Source organism: Cimex lectularius, unplaced genomic scaffold (genome assembly GCF_000648675.2).
Source record: "Cimex lectularius strain Harlan isolate CLEC.00 unplaced genomic scaffold, Clec_2.1 scaffold264, whole genome shotgun sequence".
Taxonomy (NCBI): Eukaryota; Metazoa; Arthropoda; class Insecta; order Hemiptera; family Cimicidae; genus Cimex; species Cimex lectularius.
In genome coordinates, this window is record NW_019394222.1 from 339833 (window position 1) to 367800 (window position 27968).

Below are 27968 nucleotides of genomic sequence, written 5' to 3' on the forward strand. Positions count from 1 at the left end.
GGTCTTTTATGTAAGAGTGATGATTTAGAACGCCGTGGCATATTTTTGCAACATGTACTGAAGTGTCATGTGAAAATATTTAGTTAATAGTCGTACAATATGCAGTTTGAATTAATAAGTGATTCGATTGTATTTTATATGTATTATTAAAGTAGTTAAAATTTGACTTTGGATTGAACGAGCAGAAGAACTGAAAAATGCCGACCGTTCTTTTCGATGTGCGGTGTCATTCAAAATTATCTTTATTTTAAATAATCGTTGTTATATTTTAAACATGCAAATATCGGGCGGAATTTAGCATAGAGAAAAAAATGTTTTTCGTTTGCAGTACGTTGAGGGCTTACCTCGTGGGGTTTTCCAGCGTTAGGAAATGTTCGCATTTGTATAACGGTTTTCCTAGTGCAGAACAGTTATTGAGTTCTGACAGTATACACAACTGTATAAAGAACTTGAAGGAGGTGAAAGTCAGGCAGAGAGAATTGACGGATGATAACAAGAAGAAAGCTGCTGTGCTGATTCCCCTTTGCCTTGTAGATAATGAAATGTCACTGCTGTACACCCTCAGGACGTCTGATTTGAAACGGCACCGAGGCCAGGTTTCCTTTCCAGGAGGTATGGAGGACTCGGAGGACAAATGCCTCGAAGAGACCGCCCTCAGGGAGACGGAAGAGGAGATCGGAATCGACAGGAAGAATATAAGTCTTTGGGGCGCTGGTAACATATACGTCGGAAAAGAGTTTTCTGTCTTGCCCGTCGTCGGTTTCTTGGGGGATGTCCATCCTTCAGCTCTCAAGGTCAATCCGGGCGAAGTGGAGTTGGCATTTGCAGTGGCGTTGAAACATTTTTGTTATCCGGACAATAGAAAGTTCACTCAATTTCGATTCAAGAAAAGCGGTTACATTCTACCCGCTTATGTTAATACGGAATATAGAATATGGGGGATTACGGCTCTTATAACCCACATCGTGTTGAGTGCTCTCCTCCCAAAACATTACAATTTCAAAATTCATTATATAAGACCGATTAAAGGTGAAATGAAAGCGTCTAGCTGAAAAATATATTTATACACATAATTTACATAATTTTTAATTTGTAGAACAAATTAGTGAAAAATAAATGTTTTATTATTCTTATACATGGTTAAAAAAAAGACCACTGTCACTCTTCAAGATTGATACACACTTTAAAAAATTTTAATGTCTGATGTCTAAACATTGTCAAACGTACATTAACATGATTTTTTTTTCATCCAAGCATAAAATGACAACGATAATCATATTATTATTTGACTTACGAAGGATGAATAGTGCCTTGAGTAGTAAATTACATGATATTGATTTATATATAATTTTAAAATTATTGGGTGATTTAATCAAGTGAAACAATATGCATCTTATTAATATTTCTGATTTTAAAAAAAAATATTTATTGTCAAATAGACATTTCTTATTGTTTCCCCCGTATGGAAACAATTTTTTAAAAATTAGGCATCAGAAAATTGTTCAAAATTGGTATCAGTCTAAACTGACATAGTTTTAGCCTGATAAAAGTCAATGGTAGTTTTCATACACAAAATAATGTGTAATCTAGAATTTATACTCCGGGATATCTTCACTTCTGGGTTTGTTGAATTATCCAAATGTGTTTTGTCATTGCGCCATCTTCAGTGAGGCTCAGTGTTGGAGTAATTCGACAGACCCAATAAGTGAAGCCTAGACTATAAGACCCTATGCCAGTTAAGCATGAGTTCGCTGACACACAGACTAACACTCATCATCAACCCTATCTAGAATTTGTAATTTCTCCTGAATTTGAAAATTTAGTGATGAACCTAAGAAGAGAATACAGAAATAATGAAGAAAAATAAAATATAGAAAAAGGACAGTATACAGTACAATAAAACATGACTTCTTATAAGACTAAATATTCTGATTGAACATTAATTTAGTGCCATTTTTTATTTAAGTTGTAACAAAACAGTGTTCCCTCAATAATCAGAATAATTGCTGCAGGAGAGTATTCTGATACTGAAAAAACATAAGATTACATAGGATATTAAAAAATATTACAAATGCACAAAAAAATTTCAACAACACCAAAAAAATGTGGGATAAAGAGAGATATCGTCTCTTCCCAGGGGCCTATACCAGTTAGGTCATTGACTTCTGCCAGGGCTTCTATACAATTCCATACCCTTTTTTCCTTTACCTTGCATGAGACTAAGCCTTATGTGCCATCTCAGAGAAAATGTCTATTGTCCTGGAATGTGTTCATACTCTTTTAAGCCTGCTTTCAAAGGCACAGTGTTCCATTGCTATGACCTTAAGTTTAAAGACAGCTCAGTCTTAGGATTCATCCCGAGGACTACAGTTCCTGTGCCTTTATATGTTTTTGAGCTGCCTGTATACCAATAAGAATTGACCTATTTTTCCAGTTCTTGTATCACTACCTTGTACTTTTTGGTATAGTTTTATTTGGAGTAGTGGCATCAATTGGCATGCTTAGTATGACATCTGTCTATCTTTCCTCAGTTTACATTATAGTTGACATGGCCTATCCTTGCAGATAGTCATCCATTTATGAGCTTGTGAGCCTCTGCACTAGCTTCTTGGATTAGGATGGCTCTATTGAAGCTTACCTTCGAGTGCTACTTAATAGCCCGATCGCCTTAGCTTGCATTGTTCACTGGATGTCAACCATATGACAGAACCATAGGGTCATTTTGGGACAGAGCCTCACATCCCCCTGGCAATTTTGGTTCTTCAGTTTTAATTAGATTCCAAGTGAGGCACTGGTCTTGTGTGAGCCCTAGATTCTTCCTTGGAGAATGGAATCATCGTCCTGCTTAGGCTGTTTAATGATGAAATCTGTAGCACCAACTATGAAGCTAGTGTTGAATAACCGAGAAAAGTAGACTGATTTAACATTTAATATTTTAGTTGCTAAGTGAGATGAGGGACTGAATAAAAGAAATGGTTGGAATTTTGTACAGTCTAAGCTAGTCTTGTTCTTTGGACCCCTCACTCTTACTCCCATTCTCTTAGGTTGTTCATGACCTAAATTTACAAAAAAATTAAATAAAACTACTCATTCATTCTATTTCTCTCACTAACCATTCACTCATTTGACCTCATTCACTATCTCTCCTCCCCCCAAATAATGTTTCATTTGATTCCTTTAAAATCCTCACTTCTTGAATTTTTTTCCAGTGCGGTATCTTCATCCGAAGTTCAGATGCTGCAAGTTCAGAGAAAGCACTGTAGTTGCATACATGACAATGATGGTAAAAATAATTACTATGCAAAAGTTTTAATTAATACATTCACCATGTAGATTGTCGTCTTTTTCTGTACTGATAATTTTTTTTTTGTTTTAACATTTCTTTAACTTTTTATACATATCATGACTTCCCCCCTGATCTTTTATCGATTTATATTTTAAAAAAAAGCATACAACACTGTCGACATCCACCTGGCCAAAGACATTAGCGAGTACATTATGTTTGGGTGAATATTAAACCCAAAAATATCCTGTAAAACTAAGCAAAAATAGAATATAAATGCTTTATTTTAATGTTTAAAAAATATTTTATATGTTAAAAAACAATAAGTGGTGGTTTAAAACCAATTCAAGCTTAAAAAAATCTTCAAAATCCGGAAAAAAAAAATACTTTAGTTAAACTTTATTTTTTCTACTGTTTAAAATAATTATTACAAATATTTATATGCTTATGATTATTATATCTACATTAAAAAAAAGGATTTATTGATCAGTTGAAGTGAAATTTGGCTGAGAAATCTGTAGAAATTGTTGAAAATGATGGCATAGGCAGAAACAATTAACTTGAACATTTCCCCACGACAGGGGCAAATAAATGAAGGGACTCGGGTAGGCCAGAATGCTGTGGGGTCATTTGAAAAGAAATAAAATGAAGTTGACTAACACCGATTGTAAGAGGTGCTTTTGTCAACTTGTTCAACAGCAGCAATGAAAGTGTTAAAATGAACCAATTAATTATAATTTATTGAAGTCCTGAAGAGCGGTCAAGAATGAGGTAGTTCGGAAAAACACCTTTTTCATTTTTTTGTCGAAGTTTCGACCTTTATTCAGGTCTTCTTCATGAAGATTCTTGACCACTCCTCACAACTTCAATAAATTATGAAACAACATGTCACTAAGAAACACAATTCAGTACAGTGATAAGAAATTTAAATATTATAACCGAGTCTTATAATTCCATGCAGTAATCTATGTCATAATATTTTAAATTGTTAATAATAAATGTTTCTCAATTTCATTAACCTTGGGTGGATAAGAAACATTTCTGATTGAGTTATGTTAAGTTACAAGGATTTGATTTGAACAATGACCTAATGACATCAATTTACAAACTTGTGACATTTATTTTTGAGATCTGTGGGAAAATCTGAAAAAATATCTGATGGATAATAACAGTGACAACTGAGAGATCAAAATAGTCAAAAACACCAAATTTACGAACGCTTGAATTGACATAATTTTATTACTTTTATAAATTAAAATTATTCAATTTAGTCATTACATTTGGAAAACAAATGATGTTTTTATAATAAATAAAAATAATAATTGCAGCTTAAATTAGTTTTCGAGGATTTAATGTTGATCCAAATCAACATAATCTGGTTTTGCTGCATGTGCCTCAATATGGGCCAATGAAAGTGGAGAAGGTGTAAAAACATTTGAAGCACAATGTTCCCTTAAATAATCTCCACCTTTTTCATAATATTCTTCACGAGTTATAAAATTATTCGTAAAATCAGCAGATCCTGCCAACATTTTACAACCTTTCCAAGCTCCAAAAGAAGGTGTCGGTAATATCCTCACATTGATTTCAGATTTAAATGGTCGAACCTGAAACAATAATAATAATTATGAAATTTTGTTTACATTACAACACATTTATAAACAATTACTTCGATTAAATCCGAAAGGATTCTATCTTTTATCCCAGGGATTCTAGCAAGTCCGCCTGTCAGGCAAACATCTTTAGATAACATTTCTGCAATATCGTTTGGATATTGCTTTATTACCCAAGCTATGACATCACTTATGCCTGCTTGCATACTTCCAATCAAGTAGGGAGAGAATAGAGCTTCTGGTGCCCTAATTGTTTCAATGCCAACATGTAGTCTGTAAGACTCTGCTGGAGCTTCGCCTCCTTGGGTGGCATTGTTAGGACAATAGGTTAAAAATGTAGGGTCATGAGCTCGAAGAACTTCTTCCAGTTCTAGAAGCTTTTCTGATTCACCTTCACTATCGCTATCTCCCTCCTGAAGAGTTTATAAAAGATAAGTTATAACATAGAAAATATTTGACCGTATAAAAACATCTGACCTTATTGATAGCCTTATAAACATCCCAATCTTCATCCCGACTTCCAAAATCATCATCACGTTTTTCATTATTTGCTGCTAACTGAGATATAAGTCTCATTCTTTCGACAGACGCTAATGTTCTCCGTTTTGCCATGTCTTGCCTTCTTTGCCTTCTGACTGCTCGTTTTTCAAGTAACTCTTCCCTTTATAATGAACTCAATAAATTCGGATTCAAAAATAAAAATTAAATATGTCACCTTTTTTTACGAACGCTTTCAACCCATGTTTTAAAATCCTCTTCACATTTAGGTGTTTGAAACTGTTTAGGAATTTTCTGCCTTGTATCCTGTAAAAAATTAAAAATTATTTTCATTTTGAAAGACGGCGATTTTATAAATGGCAAACCTCTGCAATTGGGTCTTCCATATTATTTGCCATCGTATTAGCTATTTTTTGCCGTGTCCTCTCGATACGTAATTGTACTTGATTGATTAATTTTGTCAATTCATCCGTTGAGTTTAAACCAATTTCAGCTATAGCGTTCTAAACAAAAATATTTTGAATTAATTTAATATATTGTAAAATTAAGCCAGTTAAATATTGGTTAATAAACTTTCAGAAACATCTAAACAATTATTTTGTGAACAAATGTATTTCAACCAATATATTGGAATTAATACATTTATGGCTATCTAATTTTTAACAATTTCTTCTGGCTTTAATGGCCAAACTAACGATTTTGAGGTAGAAAATACTCATTGAAGAATAAATTAATGTAACAATACTGAGGCCCAAATCTCTTGCTTTCCTCTGTACCCTGGGAAATCTCCCTCTAAGAGGATATGGGCTCATTCTTGCTGAGATGGCAAGGATGATGGCTTGAACCCCTGGTCCTTGCTGACAAGATTGTATTAACGAACTCAGATGGCGACGCCACGGGCTGGATCCCATGGAGGGCGTGTACCCTGGGCCTTGCATGAGCAATACGAGAATACATAATGCATAATATATTAAGGCACTTACGATGTTTTTCTACTAATAGAAAAATTACAAAAAGTTAACGTTTTTGTTTGAACATATAAATCAATACTTACTTGGAATTCTGCCATTTCACCTTCATCCTTCAAATCCTGAATTGCTAAAAGTTGATTTAATTGTTCTTCATCTTCAGCAAGCTAAACATAAAACGTACAAGTTTTATTATGTAATTCATTCGTGAATATTGTATTTAGAAACTAAACCTTCTCTTCTCTTTTCCTGGCATTAATTTCAATCAAACGTCTGGCAAGTTCTTTCCTTCTTTCTTTCTGTTGTTCAGGAGTTAATGTTGAGGTGGAATAATTGAAAGGTAATTGTATACAGCGAACGTTTGCATCATAATATTCAGGATCAGACCAGTTTGACAATTCTTCCATATAATTTGTAGCAACATGACAATGGTTATGAAGCAACTCCTTTTATTACAATAAATGAAAGTTTTATTTAAATTTAAACATTTTTACTTTTAACATAACAAATAACACAAACCTCAGCCCTCGAAAGATTAATGGAAGTGAAATGTGCTGGATATTTAAGCTGAAGAAGCCTATGTAGGTAGGATGTAATGTGCTGACCGCCAAGATCAAGTCTTCGTAACTGATTTGCATCGAAGTTTCCATTTATAATAGGAATAACATGACATGTAGAATAACCTAAATCAACTAAAAGTGAAGTGCTATTTTCAGAAGGCTTTCTCCAATAACTTGCAAGACTGTCTACACAGTAACATACACTTGGTACAGTATAGCATTCAAAAAGCAATTCTGACATCACTGAAACATACTTTTTTATTATTATCGCTTGAAAGCAAGTATAAGTATAAAGTTCTTACACATTCGAGAATAATTAGGATTGAGAAGAGCTTCAGTCATAACTATCGGATGATTCACACAATTGTCCGTATCAATGCTTAAATGGGAGAAAGCATAATTCAAAATATGCTCTTGGACTTCCATATGTGTTACAACATTTCTGTCAAATTGGGTTTTAAGTTGAAATCTAATGGCCTCTATATTGCTTATATCATTTCCAATTTGTATTTCATTATCCTAAAATAAATTTAAAAATTTTTTCAGTGAAGTGGATACAGGTGTTTAACCAAATCAGAAGCATTTTTTACTCAAAATTAAATGGGTTATTCACAGGGTAGAACACCTAAAGTGGAATCTCCTACATACCTCATCCTCAGGCCAAAATGAGATTAATAGTTTTTTAAAAGTATTTTTAGCGTATAAATGAACAAAAGCATGTATCTTTTCTTGTTTCATTAATTACAAAAGTACTAATTAATCAAAAAGCGTAAGTGGTGAGACTGCTATGGTGTGAGGGGCTTGTTTTTTTTAAATGATCCTTCCCCTGATGTCGACAGACCATCTCAGTGGTCCCAGCAAAACGGTTGTAGGGACTGTGATCACATGACATAAGAATAGGATCTAGAAATCTTACAGAAAATGTAAATAGTGGTTATATGCAAATTACTAATATGAATCTGGACTAATTAAATCGTCTTTACACTGAATTACACAATTAATGAACTAATTAGTCTCAATTAGCTTTAAAATAAATAAATCTCATTGTCTAACTTATTTAAGGCTTTGTTCCAGGATTGGTTGTGCTTTACATGTTAACACTTTCACTGCGACTGTCGAACACGTGTCGACAAAAGCACCCCCCTGGTAGTAGTTGACAGGTAGTAGACTTTGTTTCTTTTATTTCAAATAGCACCACACCATTCTAGCCTACTCGAGTCTCTGCAGCTATTTACCACAGCCTTGAGGAAACGTTCAAGTTGTGTTTTTCCGCTGTCGTTTTTGACAATTTTTAATTAATTTTTTTGGCCAAAATTCGTTCCAATTAATCAATAAATCACTTTTCTTTGTTTAATGTAGATTTCATTACTAATCATAAGCATATAAATATTCACAATAATTATTTTAAAAAGGAAAAAAATTTAATTAAAATAATTTTTTTCCAAATAGAAGTGTATGACCCAAATTTCTGGCACATTTTTGTCCCGGTAAAAATAAAATAAAACATAAATAAAGTAACAAATTATAAAATGTATTTTAGCAATGTAATCGTGTCTGATGATTAAAAAAGTTATTGTCGACTATGTGTTGACATAAGCATCGCATAAAGAATGTCTTTGGTCAGGCGGCAGTCGATAACGTGTTGCACGTTACTGTTTTGATATAAATTGATAAAAGACCAGAGGTCATAGTCACAATATGTATAAAGAAGTTAAAAAGAAATATAATAAAAAAAAATAATAAAAAAAATTATCAGCATAGAAAAAGGCAAATGACTTAAGTCAATGCAGCGAACTTGTTAAGCTCAAAGGTTTATATAGGCATTTTAATTCAACAATGTGTTACAGGTCTGCTCTATAAAGTTAAACACTCCCTAACTATTTGGCCTATCATAGCACCTAATAACTCAATTAATCAAACACAATTTTTTCAAAATGAAAAATTCGTGTCACAGGCGGGATGGATTCCACAACTTTTGGTTAAATACACCGCTGCTCTACCACTTGAGCTATTGTGACTTCGATCGCCCATGCCACAAACTTCCCATTTCGATCCCCATTTTGTTATAACTGTAATTGCGATCGAAGTCACAGTAGCTCAAGTGGTAGAGCAGCAGTGTATTGGGCCGAGGAGCTGTGGGTTTGAATCCCGCCTATGACACGAATTTTTCATTTTGAAAAAAAAAAATTGTGTATAATTAAATGAGTAATTATATAATTAAGAATAAGCTGATAAAACTAATTAAAAGGTTTATAACAAATATTAAGAAAATTATTCTACTTTCCCTTATAAAAACAATGCATACCATACTTCTATTCAATTGTTACTCAATTTTAATATGTACAAATGTTATCAAACATTAAATAAATTTAAAGTAATGTTCATTTTTTTGGGTGATTGTTTAATTACTTTTTTCTTTAAAATATTGTTTTATACCAGGTAATAAAAAAAAGTTTGTGTGGTTTTTCATCCCGATAATTAATGTTCTATTTTCATAGGATTAACTACTTACAACATGGAATATCAGATTTCCAGTTTATAAAGAAAAAGAGATTTGAACAGTCATTGTAAATTATAAATTATTTTCTTTCTCAGGGCTTCAAAATCATTCATGTGTGCTTAATGTATGACTTTAATCTTGGTACTAGGGCAGCTGAGGAAGCTCGTAAAATTTACACTCGTTTGGGATGGTTGTTACAATGAAAGGCAAAAATTTAGATGCTGAAGCTTGTTGCTGACATTCAATTTATTAAGATACTCAATTTTTTGGCTTCCACGTTTTCCTAAATCAATGTAAGCTAGACCAAATGGTTTCATCACAATTGAATACTCTGGCAAACTTCAATTCATGTAGGATGGTGGAGTACTTTGTATTCCTCTCTCATCCTTTACCCATTATATAACTTAATTGAGGGTCTATGGGGTGCTCAAAATTTCACCATTGGACCTCATGCTACACGCCAATAAATACATTCAGTCTCAACATACTTAAGGACAAGATCAGATATCTATAAAGTATTATGTACAGTAAAACTGTTAAATCTAAAAAAACCAAATTCTTGCTGCCTTGGTCTAGAACTCCTCTCATATTGGATGGCATTCCCACATGCTCCTATGGAGTCAAGGAATTTATTCTTCAATTAGGTGGGACACATTGAGTAAATTTTCTCTACTCGCTGAACGCATACGTGGGCTTTGGCCCAAAAATGTCTGATTGTCAATCTAGCATGGTATGAACTTAATCGTATGAACTTGATCCTTCGACAAGTCAAATGAGGGCCACTTATTGACATTGCTCTTGGTATGCAAAACCTTCAACAACGATACAGCCCACAGATGCTGCCTGTTTCATCTAATCACGTTTTTTATTGCATTTTAAGCATCAAGGGGCAAAAATGCAGTGGTCTGGAGTTAACAATCATCATATACATAGAATCAGATGAAATTTAAACCATCTCAATCAACAACTGACAATTGTAATAAGCGTTGTTCAAAAGTTTTCTCAGGACGCGACTATGCGTACAAGTAAATAGGGAATTTGTAAGTTGCTTTGTATTAAAAACCATGAATGTATGTAATATGGGTGAAAATACAAAATACCTTTTTCGATTTTTCACGTCTGGATTTACTCGATTTTGCTAGAACGTTCTTGAAAACCAATAAAGGCTTCTCCATAGTAGCCCATCCAACTCTACAATTATACGAACCTAAGGGAGAAAAAATCAATAAGAAATGTGTACATACAAAAACGATTTTTCATTTAATAACCATTGTCTATAATAATAGGGACTTTGTCGTTTTTCAAACTTTCAGTGTACGGATGGAACTGATCTGGCACGGGTTTTACATCCTTGAACTCTAAAATATCCATTTGGGATTTGACAAAAGTTGCAAATGGATAGAATTCAAGGAATAATCAATATAATTTTGGAATTCGATAATTATTTAAACAAATAAATTAGAATGCACAGAACAATTGAATTTTCCAATAATATTCTGTTTTTTAAGTAAAACTTTCCTACATGTTCACAAATTGATCAGTTCAACTTTTACATATCAATTCATTGCCCTCCAAGCATGGAAGGTAATACTTTGCAGGTTTTTCAATGTCCAATTCTTTCCTGCATAAAAAAAAATCTCAATTTAAGAAATATTTTGCATAAGTTTAAATGTATGTAAAATGAAAAAAATTGCCAAAGATGAAAATTTTCTTAATTGTTTGGTTTTGAAAATATCACATTAGTCGTGTTTGTTCTTTAAAATATATCAATTTTAAATATTTTCGTTTTCAATATTTCTTTGTAATTTAATTTTGTAATAAAATTATTTAATCCAAATGCATTGATTGTGATTGTATCTATATGACATGCTTATGTTAATATAATGTATATTTATATATATAAGTAGGTTTATAACATCTTGAAGGTTATCATTTGTGGCAGTATTTGCTTGCTGTTTGACAACACTGATTGGTTACTGCTGAATTGCTGAGCAGTAACGTCCAGCGGCAGCAGAAGCCTGCAGTTTACAAGCTCCACTTACAACAGGAATAGTTAACATTCATGGGTAAATGATGTTACAATTCTTCAATGTCCACACACATAAACAGGCCCGTTCGTAACATCTGCATACTACGAATGGTTTTTTTGTTTTGTTTAGGAAAGTAAAAAAGTGCAAAAAAAAAAGAGGCTCGTCTGCGGTGTCGGTATTGCTGGCCATCTGTGCAGCGGAGGTGGATATCGTACAGATGACACGATCCTTCTAATCTACCCCCCGAGACATGGAGGACGACGACGATTTGGAAGCTTTACGATTAGCGGCTTTACAAACCATCAAGCCGAGAAAAGCTGATAGAAGAAACACTAATTTGCAGGTATCGTCTCAATATTATATAATATACGTCACGATTACAGTTACTTATTTCAATTAATTTATGTAAGGTCTTGGTTGAGATGAAAAACCCACGGCCTTCGGCTTAATACGCCGCTGCTCTGACAACTCGAGCTATCGTGACTTTGAAGACCTTACACAAAAAGAATAATTAATTGAAATAAGTAATTTGGTCAATTAGACCACTAAACATAAAGGGATTTGTATTTAATAAGTAAAAGAAGTATCCATTTCACTAACAGCTCCCCATGGCCACTTCATAAGTCGCTGAGAATCGAATCCTGATTACACGACATTTGAAAAATGGCAAAAAGAGGGAAAATTTGAAAGGTCGTGGGTTGGGATGGGGAGTTGGTGTCACACTAGCTTTTTCATCTCAACTTTACATAAAAAGAATAATTAATTGAAATAAATAATTTGATCACTTAGACCACTAAACATAAATGGATTAATATTATTTGTGTGGTGTTTAGTGACCATTAATTAATGATTATTTGGAGATGGTGAGATGCGGCCTGATGCAAGGTAGATTTAGATAAACATTTTCTTTATTATGCAAAAGTTTTGATCTTTATTGAGATCACCTTCAGGGCTGAAAGCATTTGTTTTCTGTATAGATGTGTCATTATTGTGTGTCGTGTTGAGAGTGCCTCTGTAAGTGAATGAATGTTGGGCATTCTCAACAAGACACACAATAATGATACATATACACAGAAAACAAACGCTTTGAACTCTGAAGATGGCCTCAATAAAGATTGAAACGTTGCACGATAAAGAAAATGTTTTTCTAAACCTACGTCCCACCAGACTGCATCTCACGATCTCCAAATAATCATTAATATTATATATATATTATGCAGGGTGGGTGACCAAGTCCCGAGGGGTTAAATGCCTGGGTAGACTCGTACCCCATCCCTAAAAGGTCCGGGGCTTGGTCGGCTCACGTGTTCTGCATAAACCTCTTGGACCTGTTCACAAACCCCAAAAATTTGGTCCATTTTATCTCAGGGAGTGATTTGGTGATGTCCTCTCCTTCAAAGATTTCAAATCTAGACCTAGCATACTTATCACACTCTGCGAGGTAGAGCCTTGCCGTTTCTTCTTGTATTTCGCAAAAATGGCAAAAGGGATCTGGTAGGATACCCATTACGAAGAGGTGTCTTCTCAGTGGGCAATCACCTATCAGCTTCCTAATTCCCTTTCTTGAGATAGAGAATAGCCATTTCGATTCTGCTGGTTTGATTGCCTTAACGAACTCTTTCGATTGCCTGTGTCCGGGGGAATCAATAATGTTATAGTTACTGTTAAAAAAACTTTATGACTATAAAATTTATGCAATTAAGCCAGGTTCACAAGGCTCAAGAAAAGCACTACTTGTTTTACATTTGTGCTATGATTTGTTTGGCCGCAAGGATCCACGACCATCTCTAGTTCACACGTGTCAAGTACCTTTTAGTTGTTTCTGTCATTCTTGATTTTATTATGGCAGAATATGAAGTCGTATAAATTTTTTGCGAACTATTAATACTTGAGTAGAGAAATAACTTGAACAATTAAAAAAAAATTAACTTTATTTATTTTGTGTTTATTATATTACTGGCATTATACGACTCAGGTGGTATATGACATAATACTAAACCTATGAAATTCCCAAATTGAAGACATACAGTACATCCGCAAATTTAGTCAAACATTTCCGGACAACCCAGTATTTATTTATAGAATGATTACATTTTATAAAAATCGTTTTACCTTAGTAATATTTTAAATCTAACTTATATAACCTAATTATTGTCTTTTTTTTAGTACCACTATTACCGCCAGAAAGCAAACCCGAACCTAATAGAAATTGTTACAAAAGATGAATTGTTTGAAACACCAGCCATTGAAAGTGATATTAAATCAACTGAATTATCAAATGATAAAACAATTGAAAAGGGTGTTGTCGGAAATAACACTGACAAATGTCAGAACCAAGAAGAAAAAAAGAGTAAGTTATTTAATTATGTCCTGCAAAAAAAAAAATAGTTTTACTTTGTGCATTATAAAGACTTTGTTGTTTATCCAACATATACATTGTATACTAAAAAATAATACAGTGTCAATATCCTGATTTCAAACATTTAGGTAATGAATGCTTGTTAAATTCTTGTTGGGTTTTATTTCTTAGTTATTATTAAATTATGCCAGTTAAACTAACAGTACAAACAGTATGTGTGTAAATATTTTAGTTTACAAACATTTTTCAAATATCATTTTCAGTTTTGTTAATATTATACAATCTGTACATTTTGTAATTATTGAGCGATCAACCCTTCACTGTAAGAAAAATGTTCTTAAAAGTAAATAGAGAAGCATGGTTTGATCTTATTCAAGTCGTTCCTGTGCTAAAAACCGTACTATGGCTGTGATTAGGTAAGAAAAACACCCCTGAAAAATATTAGGTACAATGTATCAGGCAACCAGAAAAGGTTGTGCTGGTTTAATAATTGTCAGGAGTAATCTGGATATCAGTATTGGCTTGGGTGAAAGAAAAAAATATTCGTTTATTTACCAGGCTTTTAACATCATATCAGGACAAAACAATCTTAAATATGTCTTCAAACTGACATAATTAAGTTTGAAATAAGTGGTATCAAATTTCTTTGATAGTGTTGATTGTGTGTTTAAGATAATGTTACAGACCTTGGCAATGTTGGGACTGAGTATTAAAAGAAATTTAATAATTTAGAAAGATTTTATTGAGAGAAATAGTCTCCACTGGCATCTATCTTCTCCCAATGTGCTATTAGCTCAGTGTGCCAAAGTTTGGATCTTGGGATTTGAAAAATAAATTCAGTTCATTTTCCAGCATTGGCAATTATCGAACTACCAATTATGCTTATGGTTGTTCTTCGCTAAGAAAAGGTGAAAGTCTGATGGGGTAAAGTCTATAGAGTACGGAGAATGAGCTTCATTATCACCTCCTTTGTTGTTCTGGTGAAAAATCACACCTTGTTCACGAGAGCTGTTGTTTCTGGGCCAGGGGAAGAGATCCTTATTGAAGTTGGCTTGAGTAGATTTCTACAGTAATAATCTGGGTGTTGAATGGATATTGGCGTAGTTTTTACCGTCTTCCTCTTGGTTTTCAGTCAGGGGCCAGGGCTCCCATCATCAGCAGCATTTCAGTGGGAAGCAGAGAGTTATGTGATTGTTTGTACATGTTTTTATTGTTTTTGTTAGTGATTGGACAACCTAAAGTAACAACAAGGGGTTAGCAAATTTAAAAAAAAAGATAAAATATAGTAGTATGCAAAATATATTAGAGAGATGTGTTAAAAAAATAATAAATAAATAAAAGAGATAGTTTTGTTTTATGGAAAGAAGGCTTATGATGACAAATTAGACAACTTTCCCATAACTAAAACATACTACTATTCTACTACGTAAAAACAAATAAAACATCATCATCATTATGTTGTAACTATTTTTGTTCAATAACATACATTTTAAAGATTTCCTGAATGTAAAATTAATCTTTTAATTTCTTTCAGTAAGGTCAAAATTTAGGACCGAGGATGAAAATGCGGATGAAAAAAACCTTAAATTGGATGAAGACCAATTAGATTTTGAATACGAAAGCGACTTTCAAATATATGATGATGACAGTTTAGAAAAGCTGATGGATGAAATGGAACAAGAATTTAACGAAAAACCTTCAATCGTTTCAACATTAAAAGACAAAAATATAATAAGAGGAATGGATAGTAAAGTTAAAAAACAGTTGAGTAAATCCGGATCACCAGTAGACAAGAAACACCCACTAACTGTCAAATCAAGGAATGTCTCGAGTAAAACATGTCCATCCTCGAAGTTACAAAAATTAACAAGAAGATCTATAACTCCTCAAGATAGACATAGGAAATCGGTGAGTCCTGTTGTAAAAAGACTGGCGGGTTCAAAAAGAAAATCTACAGTACCGTTCAGGTCACGTGAACTAAGATCTACTTCTCGAAGTAGGTCACCAACTCCAAACTTGAGATCTAGCTTAAGATCTGGGAGATCTACTAACTCAAGACCTAGAAGATCGTACAGCCCAAAGGTGCGAAAATTATCACCAAATACCAAATCAAGGATGCCTTCTGAAATCGAAAAGAGAAAGCGATCTTTAACTCCCAAAAGAAGAAAGTCTGAAAGTCCCCATAGAACATTGAACGATACTGCAAAAAACAATTATCCACTAACTGGAAAATCGAAATCTTCCATTGTATATTTGCGATCAACTTTAAAATCTCTTGATTCTCATACATCACCACCGTTATCACCCTGTCGAAAAAAGGCCAGATCTCCGAATTACAGATCATGTTCTCGATCTCCTGTCATGAATGAGCACCACAAGGCGAGAAGATCGACATCCCCAAAACGAAGACTTATTAAAACTAGAAGCCATGCTTACAGGAAAAGGTCAGAATCACCTGCGATTAAAAGAACTAAAACAATCATTCAAGATTCATCAACGTAAGTTATACCATTAATATGTAATATAGCTTAGTTAAAAAAATGTCTTTGTTTATAGCCTAGAATATTCCAAAAAAGGGAAGTCGACACATTCATCTGCAGTGCAGGACATCGAAAAGGAAGAAAATGGATGTGATCAGAATATAATTTCTGATTCCAAATTGGAGGCCCGCAGGAAAAAATTTGAATCCAATACGGTAGTGGCGCCCGTTAATAAAAAAATCCGTCTAAATTTCTCAAGCGGAGACAAAAATGAAAATAATAAATCACAGAAAAACTTTGTGGATGAACAACCAGTTGCTACAATTAAGAACCTGACTAAAAGCAGAGTTCTTTCAGAAGCTAGAATCATTGATGAAGATGAACCGACAAATAAAAATCTGTCATCAAAAGTATGTATTTTATATTATATCATTCATTTCCATAAATTATATAAGAACCATTTATTTTATTGTTTAAGCATCTATCGGAATTTAAACATGAGACATGCAAAATCAGAGTTTCTTAGAATAATTTGAAACAAAATCAATATAATTGATAAAAGTTCACTCTGGTTGAATGGTAAACTTATATAGCTTAAGCAATAAATTTGGCCCAAAAGTGTGTCAACCTACCTAGTATGGCCTTTTCTTGGTTGGTCCTCCAAGGGCCACCTATCGATCTTGATACCTAAAAGCTTCTCTGGCTCGAAGCTGCCCCATTCCCTTTTAAACATGTATTTCTACCAGTTGAGTTTCTGGTACAATTGTTTTTATAATGGAAAACATAATGTGTGAAAAAATTCTTCCCCTTCATACTGGGGAAATTGAAGTTTTCCTTTAGAACTCGATAATTTTCAAGTATCGTGTAACTGATTTTTGTTATTGGGTTGTCCGGAAAATAATGCAGGATTTTGGTATTAAACAAAAAAAAAGAAACTAGTTACTTTAAAGCAATGTTCTTTAATCAAAATAATTNTACAAATGAGTAATCCTGTAAACGTAAACAGAATATTTTATATAGATTTTTTTTAATGAAAACTTAAAATCCTGCATTATTTTCCGGACAACCCAATAATTACGGTTAAGTTTTAAAAAATCAGCACATTTTTTGTTAACCACTTACATGATAAATCAAAATTATTGAGTTCTAAAGAAAAATTTCAATATCTCCATGAAAAATAAATGAATTTTTGAGTTTCTGGCATCTTCTTTTTTTTTTTTTTTTTTTTTAAGGAAAACGTTTTAAAAATGTATGACAAAATGGGCATTACATTTGAAAAATAAATTGTTTACCAGGTCGGCTTAACAAATTACTTATTAAAATAATAATAGCATCAGCATATTCTATGTAATAAATACCTTTGGAAACATACTTAGTTTTATACAATACAATAGGCCGCATAAAAGTAAAAACCTTTTAACTTTACACCGCATATTATTATTGTGTAAGTGTAGGTATAAGATTCCCTCAACATTTTGACATTTGTGCCTAATTCTTGTATTTTTTAATATTAGATTTTTACTAATTATTTAGTAACAGTTATTTAATGATTATTGGGAGATTGTGAGATGCGGTCTGGTGTGACGTAGATTTCTGAAAAACATTTTCTTTATCGTGCCAACTTGTCGATCTTTTGAAACGTTGGCACGATAAAGAAAATGTTTTTCTAAAACCTACGTCACACCAGACCGCACCTCACAATCTCCCAATAATCATTAGATTTTTAAATTGACACATTGATTAAAATTAAATTAAATTGATTAAAATTATAAATGCGATAGGTAATTACACAAATAAAAAATTCATTCATATGACACAAACATTGCACAAGTTATACCTTCTGAATTGACTAACTCATTTACTCAAAATATATACCATAATAGTATAAAATAAGAAATAGGTTAAGTTTCAATATAATATAAAAATATTGGTTTTCCGTAATTGTTGTATCAACAATAAGTATGATTAGTGAAGTAAAAGTTAAATAAGAATTAAAAGAAGAAGGATAAATAAGAAATATATGTCCACCTATGCTTGAAGATAAATTAAAAGTTAAGACTGTTGACAATTAATATAGCATATTTCAATACATTTCATTTCAGGTGGATTTAAAAAGAACAGATCTTCAACCTATTACCATGATGAAAGAAATAGTGATAAAAGATGAATGTTTTGAGAAAAATTCATCAAAGGAGAGTATGAAAGGTGTGAATTTTGCATTTTATTCTTTATTACAATTGTTAAAAAATAATTGTACAACATGTGAAGTAATTATCAATGTATTTTAGAATTAATTTTTTCCAAAAACAAGAACATGGACAAAGTTAAGACAAAAGGGAAGCAATTGGCCCTTCAAAAAATGGAACTTGATAAACATAGAAAACAAGGAAACAATTTTCATTCTGATTCAAAAGACTCATTAGTTTTGAATGTTCCCTCGAACAGTGAAAAAAAATCAGTTACAAAATTATCCACTAATCAACCGGATAATGACAACGAAAGCGATCTACGTGATGAACTCAGCCGCAGAAGGGCAGAAAGATTGAGAGAATCTGTAAGATATACTACCTTTATTTTCTGAATTTATCAACCTCTATTTGAAATTTATTTAATTCTAGAGTTTCCAGCCTGCAGCTAGAATAATTAAGTCTGCTTTTGAAGGTGTTGTAAATAGGTAAATTTATGGCACTTTTCCAAAGAGTATAGTTTTCACCATTTGTCAAAATGCTTTATATCGAATTTTATTTTGTTTGGATTTTTTTTTATGTGTAAATAAATGTAGTTTAATTATTGTATAATTTTACAGCAAGGAAAAAATTCGAAAACAAATGTTTGCAGAGCAGAATTCATCCAAAAGTGAGTAGCTTAAATCATTATAATTCTAAAATGTTTAATAATAATAATAAGAAGAAAGAACTATTCCCAGTATTTAAAAAGTATACATGTAATGAATTTAATTTTTTTTTTTTCTTGTGGGTTTAATAAGCGCTGACTTTATGTACATATCGCTAAGCAATATAAGAACATTTAGCATATATGCTTAATTACTTTTTGTATGGATGGAAGGTAAAGTTCAAAAAACCAACACACTAGAGAGATAGTATTCATAAACATTTATTTTTTTCACTGGACCGTCTTAATGTAGGAATAACAAAAAAAAAAAAAAAAACAATTCTAACTCTGGGGATTAGCTTATTTACCAACAGGACTTACACCAAACAATGCACACCAACACTAGCTCCACATCCTTCTAAGTCTTCCGGAGTTTTCTTTCTGCAGCTTTTTAGTTCCTTATCAGTCAACTCTGTTCAACTTGTCACAATGGCTATTCCTTGCTGGCTTTGGCTGCAAAGTCTACAACTGAGTATGGCTGTTTGACTGAGTTCTCTACTGGTTGTGTGAGCCCCTGGATTGACGGAGTACTCTCACAGAGTCCCCGGCTGGCCAAGTCCATCCCCGTATCTGTTGCTTCAAAGAAACTTGCTAGTTGACTCCTGCATCAGGCCACTCTTCAACAGTTGACCGTATTTCACCCATCTTGGTCCCAGATAGCCAACATCCTCGACCAGGTCTTTTCACTCACGCTTCAATTGGCTGACCGTGTCCTTCTATTAACTGGCTTTGATGTTCAAATGGTCCCTTTTTATATCAGTTTCCCAACAAGAGGGGTCAACTTCTTTTGGAAGGGTTGGTCTGTGGTCAAGACCTGGTTAGCCGTGCAACAACTCGTCTCAGAAGTTTCCATTGCACAGCCCCCTCTTGTCGATGGACCTCAGGTACAAAGCCCACCCCCGGCTGACGAGAACCCAAATTTATGTGCAATTTGGTTGTCGTGTTTCTATGCTTTCCAGATTTTTGCGAAACGTTTATTTGCTCACTGCTGGTTGTGCAACCCGTCAGATTTACACTCTTTTAAGATATATATATATTAAAAATTAATTTTAACTTATACTAAGATGGGGTCCAGCTTACATCGGATTTCTCCTTAAGGCCTGTCAGATAAGGAATGTGTTTTTTAAATTTATTTATTTATTAGCTTATTTGCACCCTCAAAATCTATTTTGCGAATTCTCCTAGCTAAATGAGTGGCTTTTTTAAACTTTTTCCCACTTCTTAAAAACCTCCTTGTAATTATTTACCACAACTTAAAAAATGTAAAGACTTTCTGGTTGTAGTTAAAGCGGCCCTGCCACTGTCACTCAAATTTGTAATTACGTAGTAAATATAATGTATTGTTTAATAAAAAAAAAATGTATATAGATTTTTTTGTATATTTTTTATTTTTTTTAATAAATGAATTTCCAGTGTTCAATACAAAACCAAAATAGATACAAGACTAAATATTAGGAAAATTTAAAATCTTTTATTACAGTTTATTTCAAAATAAAATTACAATTTCTTTTTATTAATTATTATTTTTAATTTAAAGAATCTTTTTATTTTATAATAAAACCTATTTTAAAATCTACAAAACATTTTAAAATCAAATTTAATTCTCGTTTTATAAAGAAAAGTAAAAGAAAAAATATTTGATTTTAAAAGTTGTGTTAACATTTTAATTGTATTTTCAGATTGGTGGTTAAAAAAAATAACAATAATAATTTCCTTTTACTTTTACTTTTGTTTATAAAACTAGAATTAAATTCGATTTTAAAATTGATGTTCTATAGATTTTAAAATAGGTTTTATTATAAAATAAAAAGATTCTTTAAATTAAAAGTAAAAAAAGAAATTGAAATTTTATTTTGAAATAAATTGTAATAAAAGATTTTAAATTTTCCTAATATTTTGGTCTTGTATCTATTCTGGTTTTGTATTGAATATTGGAAATTCATTTATCAAAAAGAAAAGAGAAAAAAAGGTGCCTGATCGATAGATTAAATTAATGTAGTCAGGCCAGCCATAAAAAAAAACCTCTGGGACCTTGTTTTCGGTTCTCCATATTCAGGGTTGGGCTATATGTATGGGAGTCAGTATTATCTTTGGCAGTGTTTGACAAATAAATTGGGATTTTTCTTGTTCCAATAAACTAATAATAAATAAATTAATTGATTTAAGACAAGAAATATTCCATAAACAAAGACATCACTGATTATTATACAACTCTTTTTACATTTCACACGACAAGATACAAAAGGGATCTTTTGGGAACAGAAAACCACATTAACTCGTCACTGATGATGAAAAAGATCTGAAACACTTTTGACAAACCAAAACAGCGAGGATAGGCAGACCAAAATAATCAGAAATGACCAAGCTAGAGGTTAATTACCTCATATACCTCAAGAGGAACTTTCACATTTAAAATATAATTTTCTTGCCCCCACCTCTTACAGCAGTAGTTACAATGTTCTTTAACATAATGTTCTTTAATTTCAGAAATCAGTTCACTTAAAGGGAGAAGAGTTCATGTTGTTGATAAAAGCAGGGATGCAAGTGATGGTATGGATTTGTCGATTTTATTTTGTAATTGTCATATTTTATACACACTACGGTTCTTATTGGAATAACATAACCCTTATGTTAATTACACCTTAAGTTGTATTTATAAATAATTTATCATTTTAAATAAACCCCGTGACAACGTGAAAATCATTACTGACAGTATGGTTTATTCAAAAGAAAACTAAAGAACCCAATGGCATTCATATTTGAATGTAAATAGTACTATCGTTGTATCTCTAATTTTCAATTTCAGACGTAGGAGATGAAAAATTATACGAACAAACATCAAAGAAGTTAACAACTTTAAATACAAGAGCACTTATTAGACAAAAGAAGGTAATAAAAATATTAAACCATAGCATGAAAGATGCTCTTTCTTTTTTTTCTTTTTTTTTTCTTATATATTTTTCCCCTAGTAAATAATTTTATAAATAGTCTTTTGTTTTTCTTGCATACGGATTGAATTTTTCGCTCTTTAATAAACCCTGTACTTATTATATGGTTCTTTTTAAATTATTAAAAATATTAAAATGAAAGGCTCATTGTGCATGAATATCTGTATGAACCTGCGTTGAGTATAGGGAAACCTGATTAATAAAATAAATCTGCAGAGAACAATAGGAAAATATTTTACTTTTTCTCTCTCTCTCTCTATCTATCTATCTATCTATCTATCTATCTATCTATCTATCTATCTATCTATCTATCTATCCATCCATCCACATATCCATCATAAGATCATTTAATGTGATTTTATTCTGTCTAATAAACACAGTAATTTAACATATGCATCAAGACAATAATATTACTATGTTTAATTTTATCAACAGTTGTAATTTTGCCCCTGGCTGATTAGCATAAATTTGGTTAAATCAAAATTGATTTTCAAAATCCAAATCATTTAAATTTATCGAGTGTTCATTCATAGATTGACTTTTCTGTGACTTAATTTTTGCAACAACATTCAGTTACTGGATTGTAGCAATTTTTGAATCACAACACTACAAATTAGACAGTTTCTTTTTTTAAATTAATTTTTTGCTATCTAAATTTTGGAACCAACTTCTTATTTAACTATTTCAATTAATTATTATTTTTATGTAATAGAGATGAAAAAGTTAGTGTCACGAGTGGGATTTGAACCCATAACCTTCGGCTCAATACGCCGCTGCTCTAACCACTTGAGCTATCGTGACTTTCTACATAAGAAGAATAATTAATTGAGATAATTAAAATGGTCAATTAGACAGTTAAACATAAATGGATTCTTATTTAACCTTTGGTTAGATGCATTTCTTTCTTCTTCCTAGTAAAGGGTCTTTCAATTTTCCAAGTTCTTCAGTGTGTTTATCTAGCGTAGTTATTCATTCTCTATCAAGCTCATCTTGAGCTTCATGTGGTAGACCAAAAACAATCTGATTTACGTGTGTGATGATTAGTGACCGTTAGTCGATTATTATTCGGAAATCATGAGATGCGGTCTGGTGTGATGTAGGTTTCAGAAAAACCTTTCTTTCTGCTGATAAAACAAAACAAACAGTAGCTGTAAGAAAAAAAGAGTACAAGGAAAAAATTAACAAAATTATCAACGACACAAACAAATCAGACCCCACCCCTTCTCTAATCAAACAGACTAACAAAATTCTCCAAGAAACACTTAAACAAAAAGAAATTGACATGTACACCTACAAATCACTTCAAAACAACCCACCAACGCCCCCGAAACTATACGGATCTGTAAAAACACAAACCTGAACACCCTCTAAGACCCATAATTTCATTTGTAAATTCCCTGCATATAATACGACAAAATACCTAACCAACATACTCAAAACATCAGATAACACATATACCGTAAAAGATTCATTTCATTTCATTAACAAAATTAATAATATTCACATCCCCTCACACTACTCTCTCATATCCCTAGATGTTTCATCATTGTTCACCAATATTCCAATAGACACAACACTGAACATTATTAAAGATAAATCACACAACTCTATCAAAGAACATGTTCATAACAATGGATCGACACTGCTGTATTAATGGATATTTTACATACAACAATCTATTTTACAAACAACTATTTGGCATAGCCATGGGTAGCAACCTAGGCTCGATACTTGCAGACATAATTATGTCACATCTATTAAACACAGTTGTACCATAACTTCCTTTAATATTATCCTTCCTCACTAAATACGCAGATGATATATTGACAGCAGTTCCCACAGATCAAATTCAAACTACATTAGATACATGTAATAGCTTTCACTCACACCTACAATTTACACATGAAATCAAAAACAACAAAACAATACCATTTTTAGATACACTCGTAATAAAACAACCAGATGGCACATTAATCACAGATTGGTATCAAAAACCAAGAAAGACAGATCGCTACCTCAACTTTACATCTCACCATCCTTCCATCTTCATACAATAATAAACACGGCCAAAGGGTTACTTCATAGAATGATTACCTTAAGCCATGAATCCTTCCACCACAAAAACATAAAGATATACAAACAGATCATCCATAACAATCTCTACCCTAAACACATAATTAACCGAATAATCAACAACTACAACTCAACACTAACACCATCCACTATTACTAATAATACTACATTAAGTCTATCGAATGCAAACAAACCAGCATACATTTCCAAGCCATTTATCCAAGGCCTATCACATAAATTAAACACATTTCTCTTGTCCGATAACTTCAAAATAGCTTTCAAAAATTATAAAACAATTCAAACACTTTTTTCCAAAATTAAAGATCTCACACCAACAACAAATAAATCTGACGCAATTTACAAGATCAACTGTTTAAACTGTCCGGCAACTTACATCAGTCTTACATCCCAATATCAGGACAAGAGAGTAAAGCAACATATCTGATTGCAAAAAACCTAAGCAAAATCTTACAGCACTCGCTACCCACCATCTTGAACACCATCACAATTTCAACTTCAAAAATCCAAAAGTATTACACACAGAACAAAACAAACATAAACGTAATTTATTAGAAATGGTTTACATCAACAGAGATAAACACAGCATCAGTTACAGAACAGACACAGCATCAGTTACAGAACAGACACAGCATCAGTTACAGAACAGACACATATAAACTCAGTCACAGCTACGCCAATATCATTAATCAAATTCAATATTAATAACATACATATATCATCATCACATCACACAAAACATATAAAACATTCATCACATTCCACACATCAAACATTTTTGCATAGTCTAATTTTTCAACAATTTCCTTTTCCTATTTATCCCCATCTATATAATCCTGAAAGGATAATCTGGCCGAACCATTACCAATGTTTTTTTCTCCTCAAAGAAGCCGACTCCTTATACAAAAATGTCTTTTCTATACCGACTTCCTTCCCCGCCCTTCAAAATCCAACGTATATAAACATCCCAATTCATATAACATCCCAGCAATATCTCACTGGCACTCTCACCACACGCACTCTGACACGCAAGAATGGCACAATTACGCGGAAAACAAACAGTTTGTGTGAGTAGAAATACTTTGACTGAATATAAAAAATATTTTTTTGAATTGTATAAATTCACTTTTTTTCACATCCTGCATGTGTATGGTAAATGTAAACAATGTTTGTAAATCCCAGGCCCTGAAGATGATCTCAGTTAAGATCTAAACGTTGGCACGATAAAGAAAATGTTTTCCTGCAGCCTACATCAACCAGACCGTATCTCATGATTTCCAAATAATAATCGATTTACGCGGGATAATGCAGTACCTTTAGATTCCGCTTTTTAAGATTAGCTTTTGCAAATGCATAATCGGTTAAGAATCTGCCCAAATATTTATAATTAAAAACTGTCCTCCAAAGCGCAACCCTTTATTGTAAGAGGGAGGGAGAGAGAGAGAGAGAGAGATACACATTAAATTTTTTTGTACATAACAAATACACACTAGAAAATGAAAGTGGAGGGATAGAGGGATGTGATATATACATAGTATTACTCAATTTTACACTTAATTTTAATAATACCAATAAATTGATAGGAACTGTGGTTGCCCAGTTTGCAAAATAGTGTTCATAAAATTAAAAAATAATAATAATTAAAGGAGTAGTTTTATACTTGGTTTTTATATTCGTGAAATTTGCGATTTTGTTTACTAATTTACTTCTTACTATACTTTATAATTTTCCTTTATTTTTTGGCAAAATTCTAAAATATGTTCACCAAAAAAAAATTGAGAATTTTTTTTTAAATAAACATAAAAAAAACTCCAACAAAAGTTTGAATGGCTTCACCAAAAATAACAAATATCTAGTCAACAAACATCTAGTCATGAGGAAAAATAAAAAATGATAACCTAGTCATAAATAAAAGTAATATACCAATGTGTGTGAAAGAAACCTTGACATACGGGCCTAAGTTTAACGTACCGTGTTTATTAAAAAAGTTAACAATTCCCCAAATCATAACAGATACTGAACAAAAAGGAGTGAATGGCTATAAAACTGTGGCATCATGGCTTCATATCAATTTTTAAATGCCTTTTATGTATAACAAACTATTTTAAAAAAATAAACTATTCAATTTCTTCAGTCGATCTTCTTATTTTCGGTGAGAACTGTTGAGTTTCAAACTTTACATATCAACTATTATTATTTTAGTAAAAACTTGTACTACATTTAATATAGAATGTACTGTATTTTTATTGTTGTTTTATTTTTTTTTACGTATAAGTTTAAAAATGGTAAATTAAGTATAATTTTATTTTAAAATGTTTGTTAGGTTCAATTACCTTGAAAATTGAAACCAACCTCTGGTTGGAAAGATATCAGCTTAATTTATATGCAATAATTTGTTAGTGAGTTTCACTTCTTTCACTTAAATTAGTTTATCTAATTAATAACAAGAAAATAGGCATTAAAAAAATATGTGAAAATTTGCCTTCTCAGCTTATTAAGAGAAAAGTATGGAAGTAATCTGGAAAAAACTGAAGAGATATATTTGGCAAAAAATCTTATTTTATATATGGTGCCGTTGGATTTTATGGTAGTCCTTGGCCATTGAAAAATGGAAAATTCCATACTCGCTAATTCCTTATTTGTTCTGTCCTTGTTCTATCGATCCAACATTCAATATTTTTTCTTTCTAAGCATATTTGGTATATGCTTTGGCCCAGGGTTGTTTTATTTATTGTACATTTACAGCAATGTATAAGTACTATTTTGTCGCATAAAATTCCTTAAATATTAAAGTATTGTGTAAATAAATATTTCGGTCTAAAACGAACTTAAATTGAATTAATGAAGAATTATTGCTGTTAGAAAAACTTGTGATTTGTACAATCACTTGTAAATCTTTTTGTACTTTAATTGCATAAAATATGGTTAATTTTTTCAGATAAATGAGTGATTTCATCTGTTACAACCTCTTTTATTTTTCCCTATTGTAGTTTTGTACCATTAAATAGGAAAGGAATGTATCCATGTACATAGGAATCTTTAACGAACAATAAATTACTTACGTTCACATTCATTGATACGCTGTGCTGTTTTTTTAAATTATTTCTTATATTTTTAAATGAAGTGTAATTTTAAAATATATTGTATGATAGTTATTTTATAAGAGGCGTGTTTGATAAAGTGATACTATAATCTTGAACAATTTTCGTAAGTAAAAGTGTAATTCCTTAAAATGCTTTACATTGTAGCTAGGTTCTTAAATAATCAAATTGTTTCTTGAGTACTTTTGAAGAAAAATGTGTAAAAATATAAGTAAAATATTTTTTAAAATTTTTATTCAAGTGTAAAAATGCAATGTAAAAAAAAATATTTAGACAGATGTAAGTCATTTGCCAGAAAAAAAGTGTAAACGATAAAGAAATTTATTGCTGGAAAATCTAAGTTTTTTTTTATTGTTTTATATTTATTTTCTCCCTTAAGTAATTTCTACATTTCTGATTGATTCGTTACTTTTTTTTTAATTACAACTTTCAAGTAGTCAATGATTAAGGTAATTTTATAGATTTGTATTATAACAATTTGTTCCTCTGTCACAACTTCTAATTGAATTATCATTGTAATTTTTATTGTACATTTGAAAATGATTTTACTTGTTAAATATTTGTTGTAAATAAAACCAATTTCTAATTAGCTTATTTTAATTGCCTATATGAAAAAAAAAATGGTCTGTGATAATTCTTATTTTG

At 31.9% G+C, this 27968-nt stretch overlaps 3 protein-coding genes across 3 annotated transcripts; 2 read left to right on the forward strand and 1 right to left on the reverse strand.

Moving 5' to 3' along the window:
• The first annotated feature begins 40 nt into the window (after positions 1 to 40).
• On the forward strand, positions 41 to 1077 carry LOC106674123 (nucleoside diphosphate-linked moiety X motif 8). The gene has a single exon (XM_014406642.1). The coding sequence runs from the start codon at positions 312 to 314 to the stop codon at positions 1050 to 1052; it is 741 nt and encodes a 246-aa protein (XP_014262128.1). The 5' UTR covers positions 41 to 311; the 3' UTR covers positions 1053 to 1077.
• Positions 1078 to 4207: 3130 nt separating this feature from the next.
• LOC106674120 (actin-related protein 5) lies at positions 4208 to 11005 on the reverse strand. Its single transcript, XM_014406636.2, has 11 exons — positions 10691 to 11005; positions 10523 to 10629; positions 7225 to 7441; positions 6882 to 7165; positions 6596 to 6808; positions 6449 to 6529; positions 5760 to 5897; positions 5612 to 5700; positions 5374 to 5557; positions 4953 to 5309; positions 4208 to 4890 (listed from the first exon to the last, which is right to left on the reverse strand). Exons 1-11 carry the CDS (start codon positions 10791 to 10793, stop codon positions 4633 to 4635), a joined length of 2031 nt encoding a protein of 676 aa, XP_014262122.1. The 5' UTR covers positions 10794 to 11005; the 3' UTR covers positions 4208 to 4632.
• Positions 11006 to 11332: 327 nt separating this feature from the next.
• LOC106674226 (serine/arginine repetitive matrix protein 1-like) lies at positions 11333 to 27957 on the forward strand. Its single transcript, XM_014406839.2, has 12 exons — positions 11333 to 11488; positions 11582 to 11795; positions 13619 to 13802; positions 15346 to 16309; positions 16368 to 16701; positions 18394 to 18496; positions 18580 to 18845; positions 18910 to 18965; positions 19098 to 19147; positions 21671 to 21733; positions 21990 to 22072; positions 27161 to 27957. Exons 2-12 carry the CDS (start codon positions 11703 to 11705, stop codon positions 27170 to 27172), a joined length of 2208 nt encoding a protein of 735 aa, XP_014262325.1. The 5' UTR covers positions 11333 to 11488; positions 11582 to 11702; the 3' UTR covers positions 27173 to 27957.
• Positions 27958 to 27968: the final 11 nt, after the last annotated feature.

Coding starts and splice junctions, on each gene's coding strand:
- LOC106674123 (XM_014406642.1), top strand. CDS start 312: ATGTTTTTCGTTTGCAGTACGTTGAGGGCTTACCTCGTGGGGTTTTCC.
- LOC106674120 (XM_014406636.2), bottom strand. CDS start 10,793: ATGGATATTTTAGAGTTCAAGGATGTAAAACCCGTGCCAGATCAGTTC. Junction 7,166..7,224: donor TCCTAATTATTCTCGAATGT/GTAAGAACTTTA, acceptor AGTATGTTTCAG/TGATGTCAGAATTGCTTTTT. Junction 6,530..6,595: donor CCAGGAAAAGAGAAGAGAAG/GTTTAGTTTCTA, acceptor TTTTATGTTTAG/CTTGCTGAAGATGAAGAACA.
- LOC106674226 (XM_014406839.2), top strand. CDS start 11,703: ATGGAGGACGACGACGATTTGGAAGCTTTACGATTAGCGGCTTTACAA. Junction 16,310..16,367: donor ATCATTCAAGATTCATCAAC/GTAAGTTATACC, acceptor CTTTGTTTATAG/CCTAGAATATTCCAAAAAAG. Junction 21,734..21,989: donor AAGCAGGGATGCAAGTGATG/GTATGGATTTGT, acceptor TTTCAATTTCAG/ACGTAGGAGATGAAAAATTA.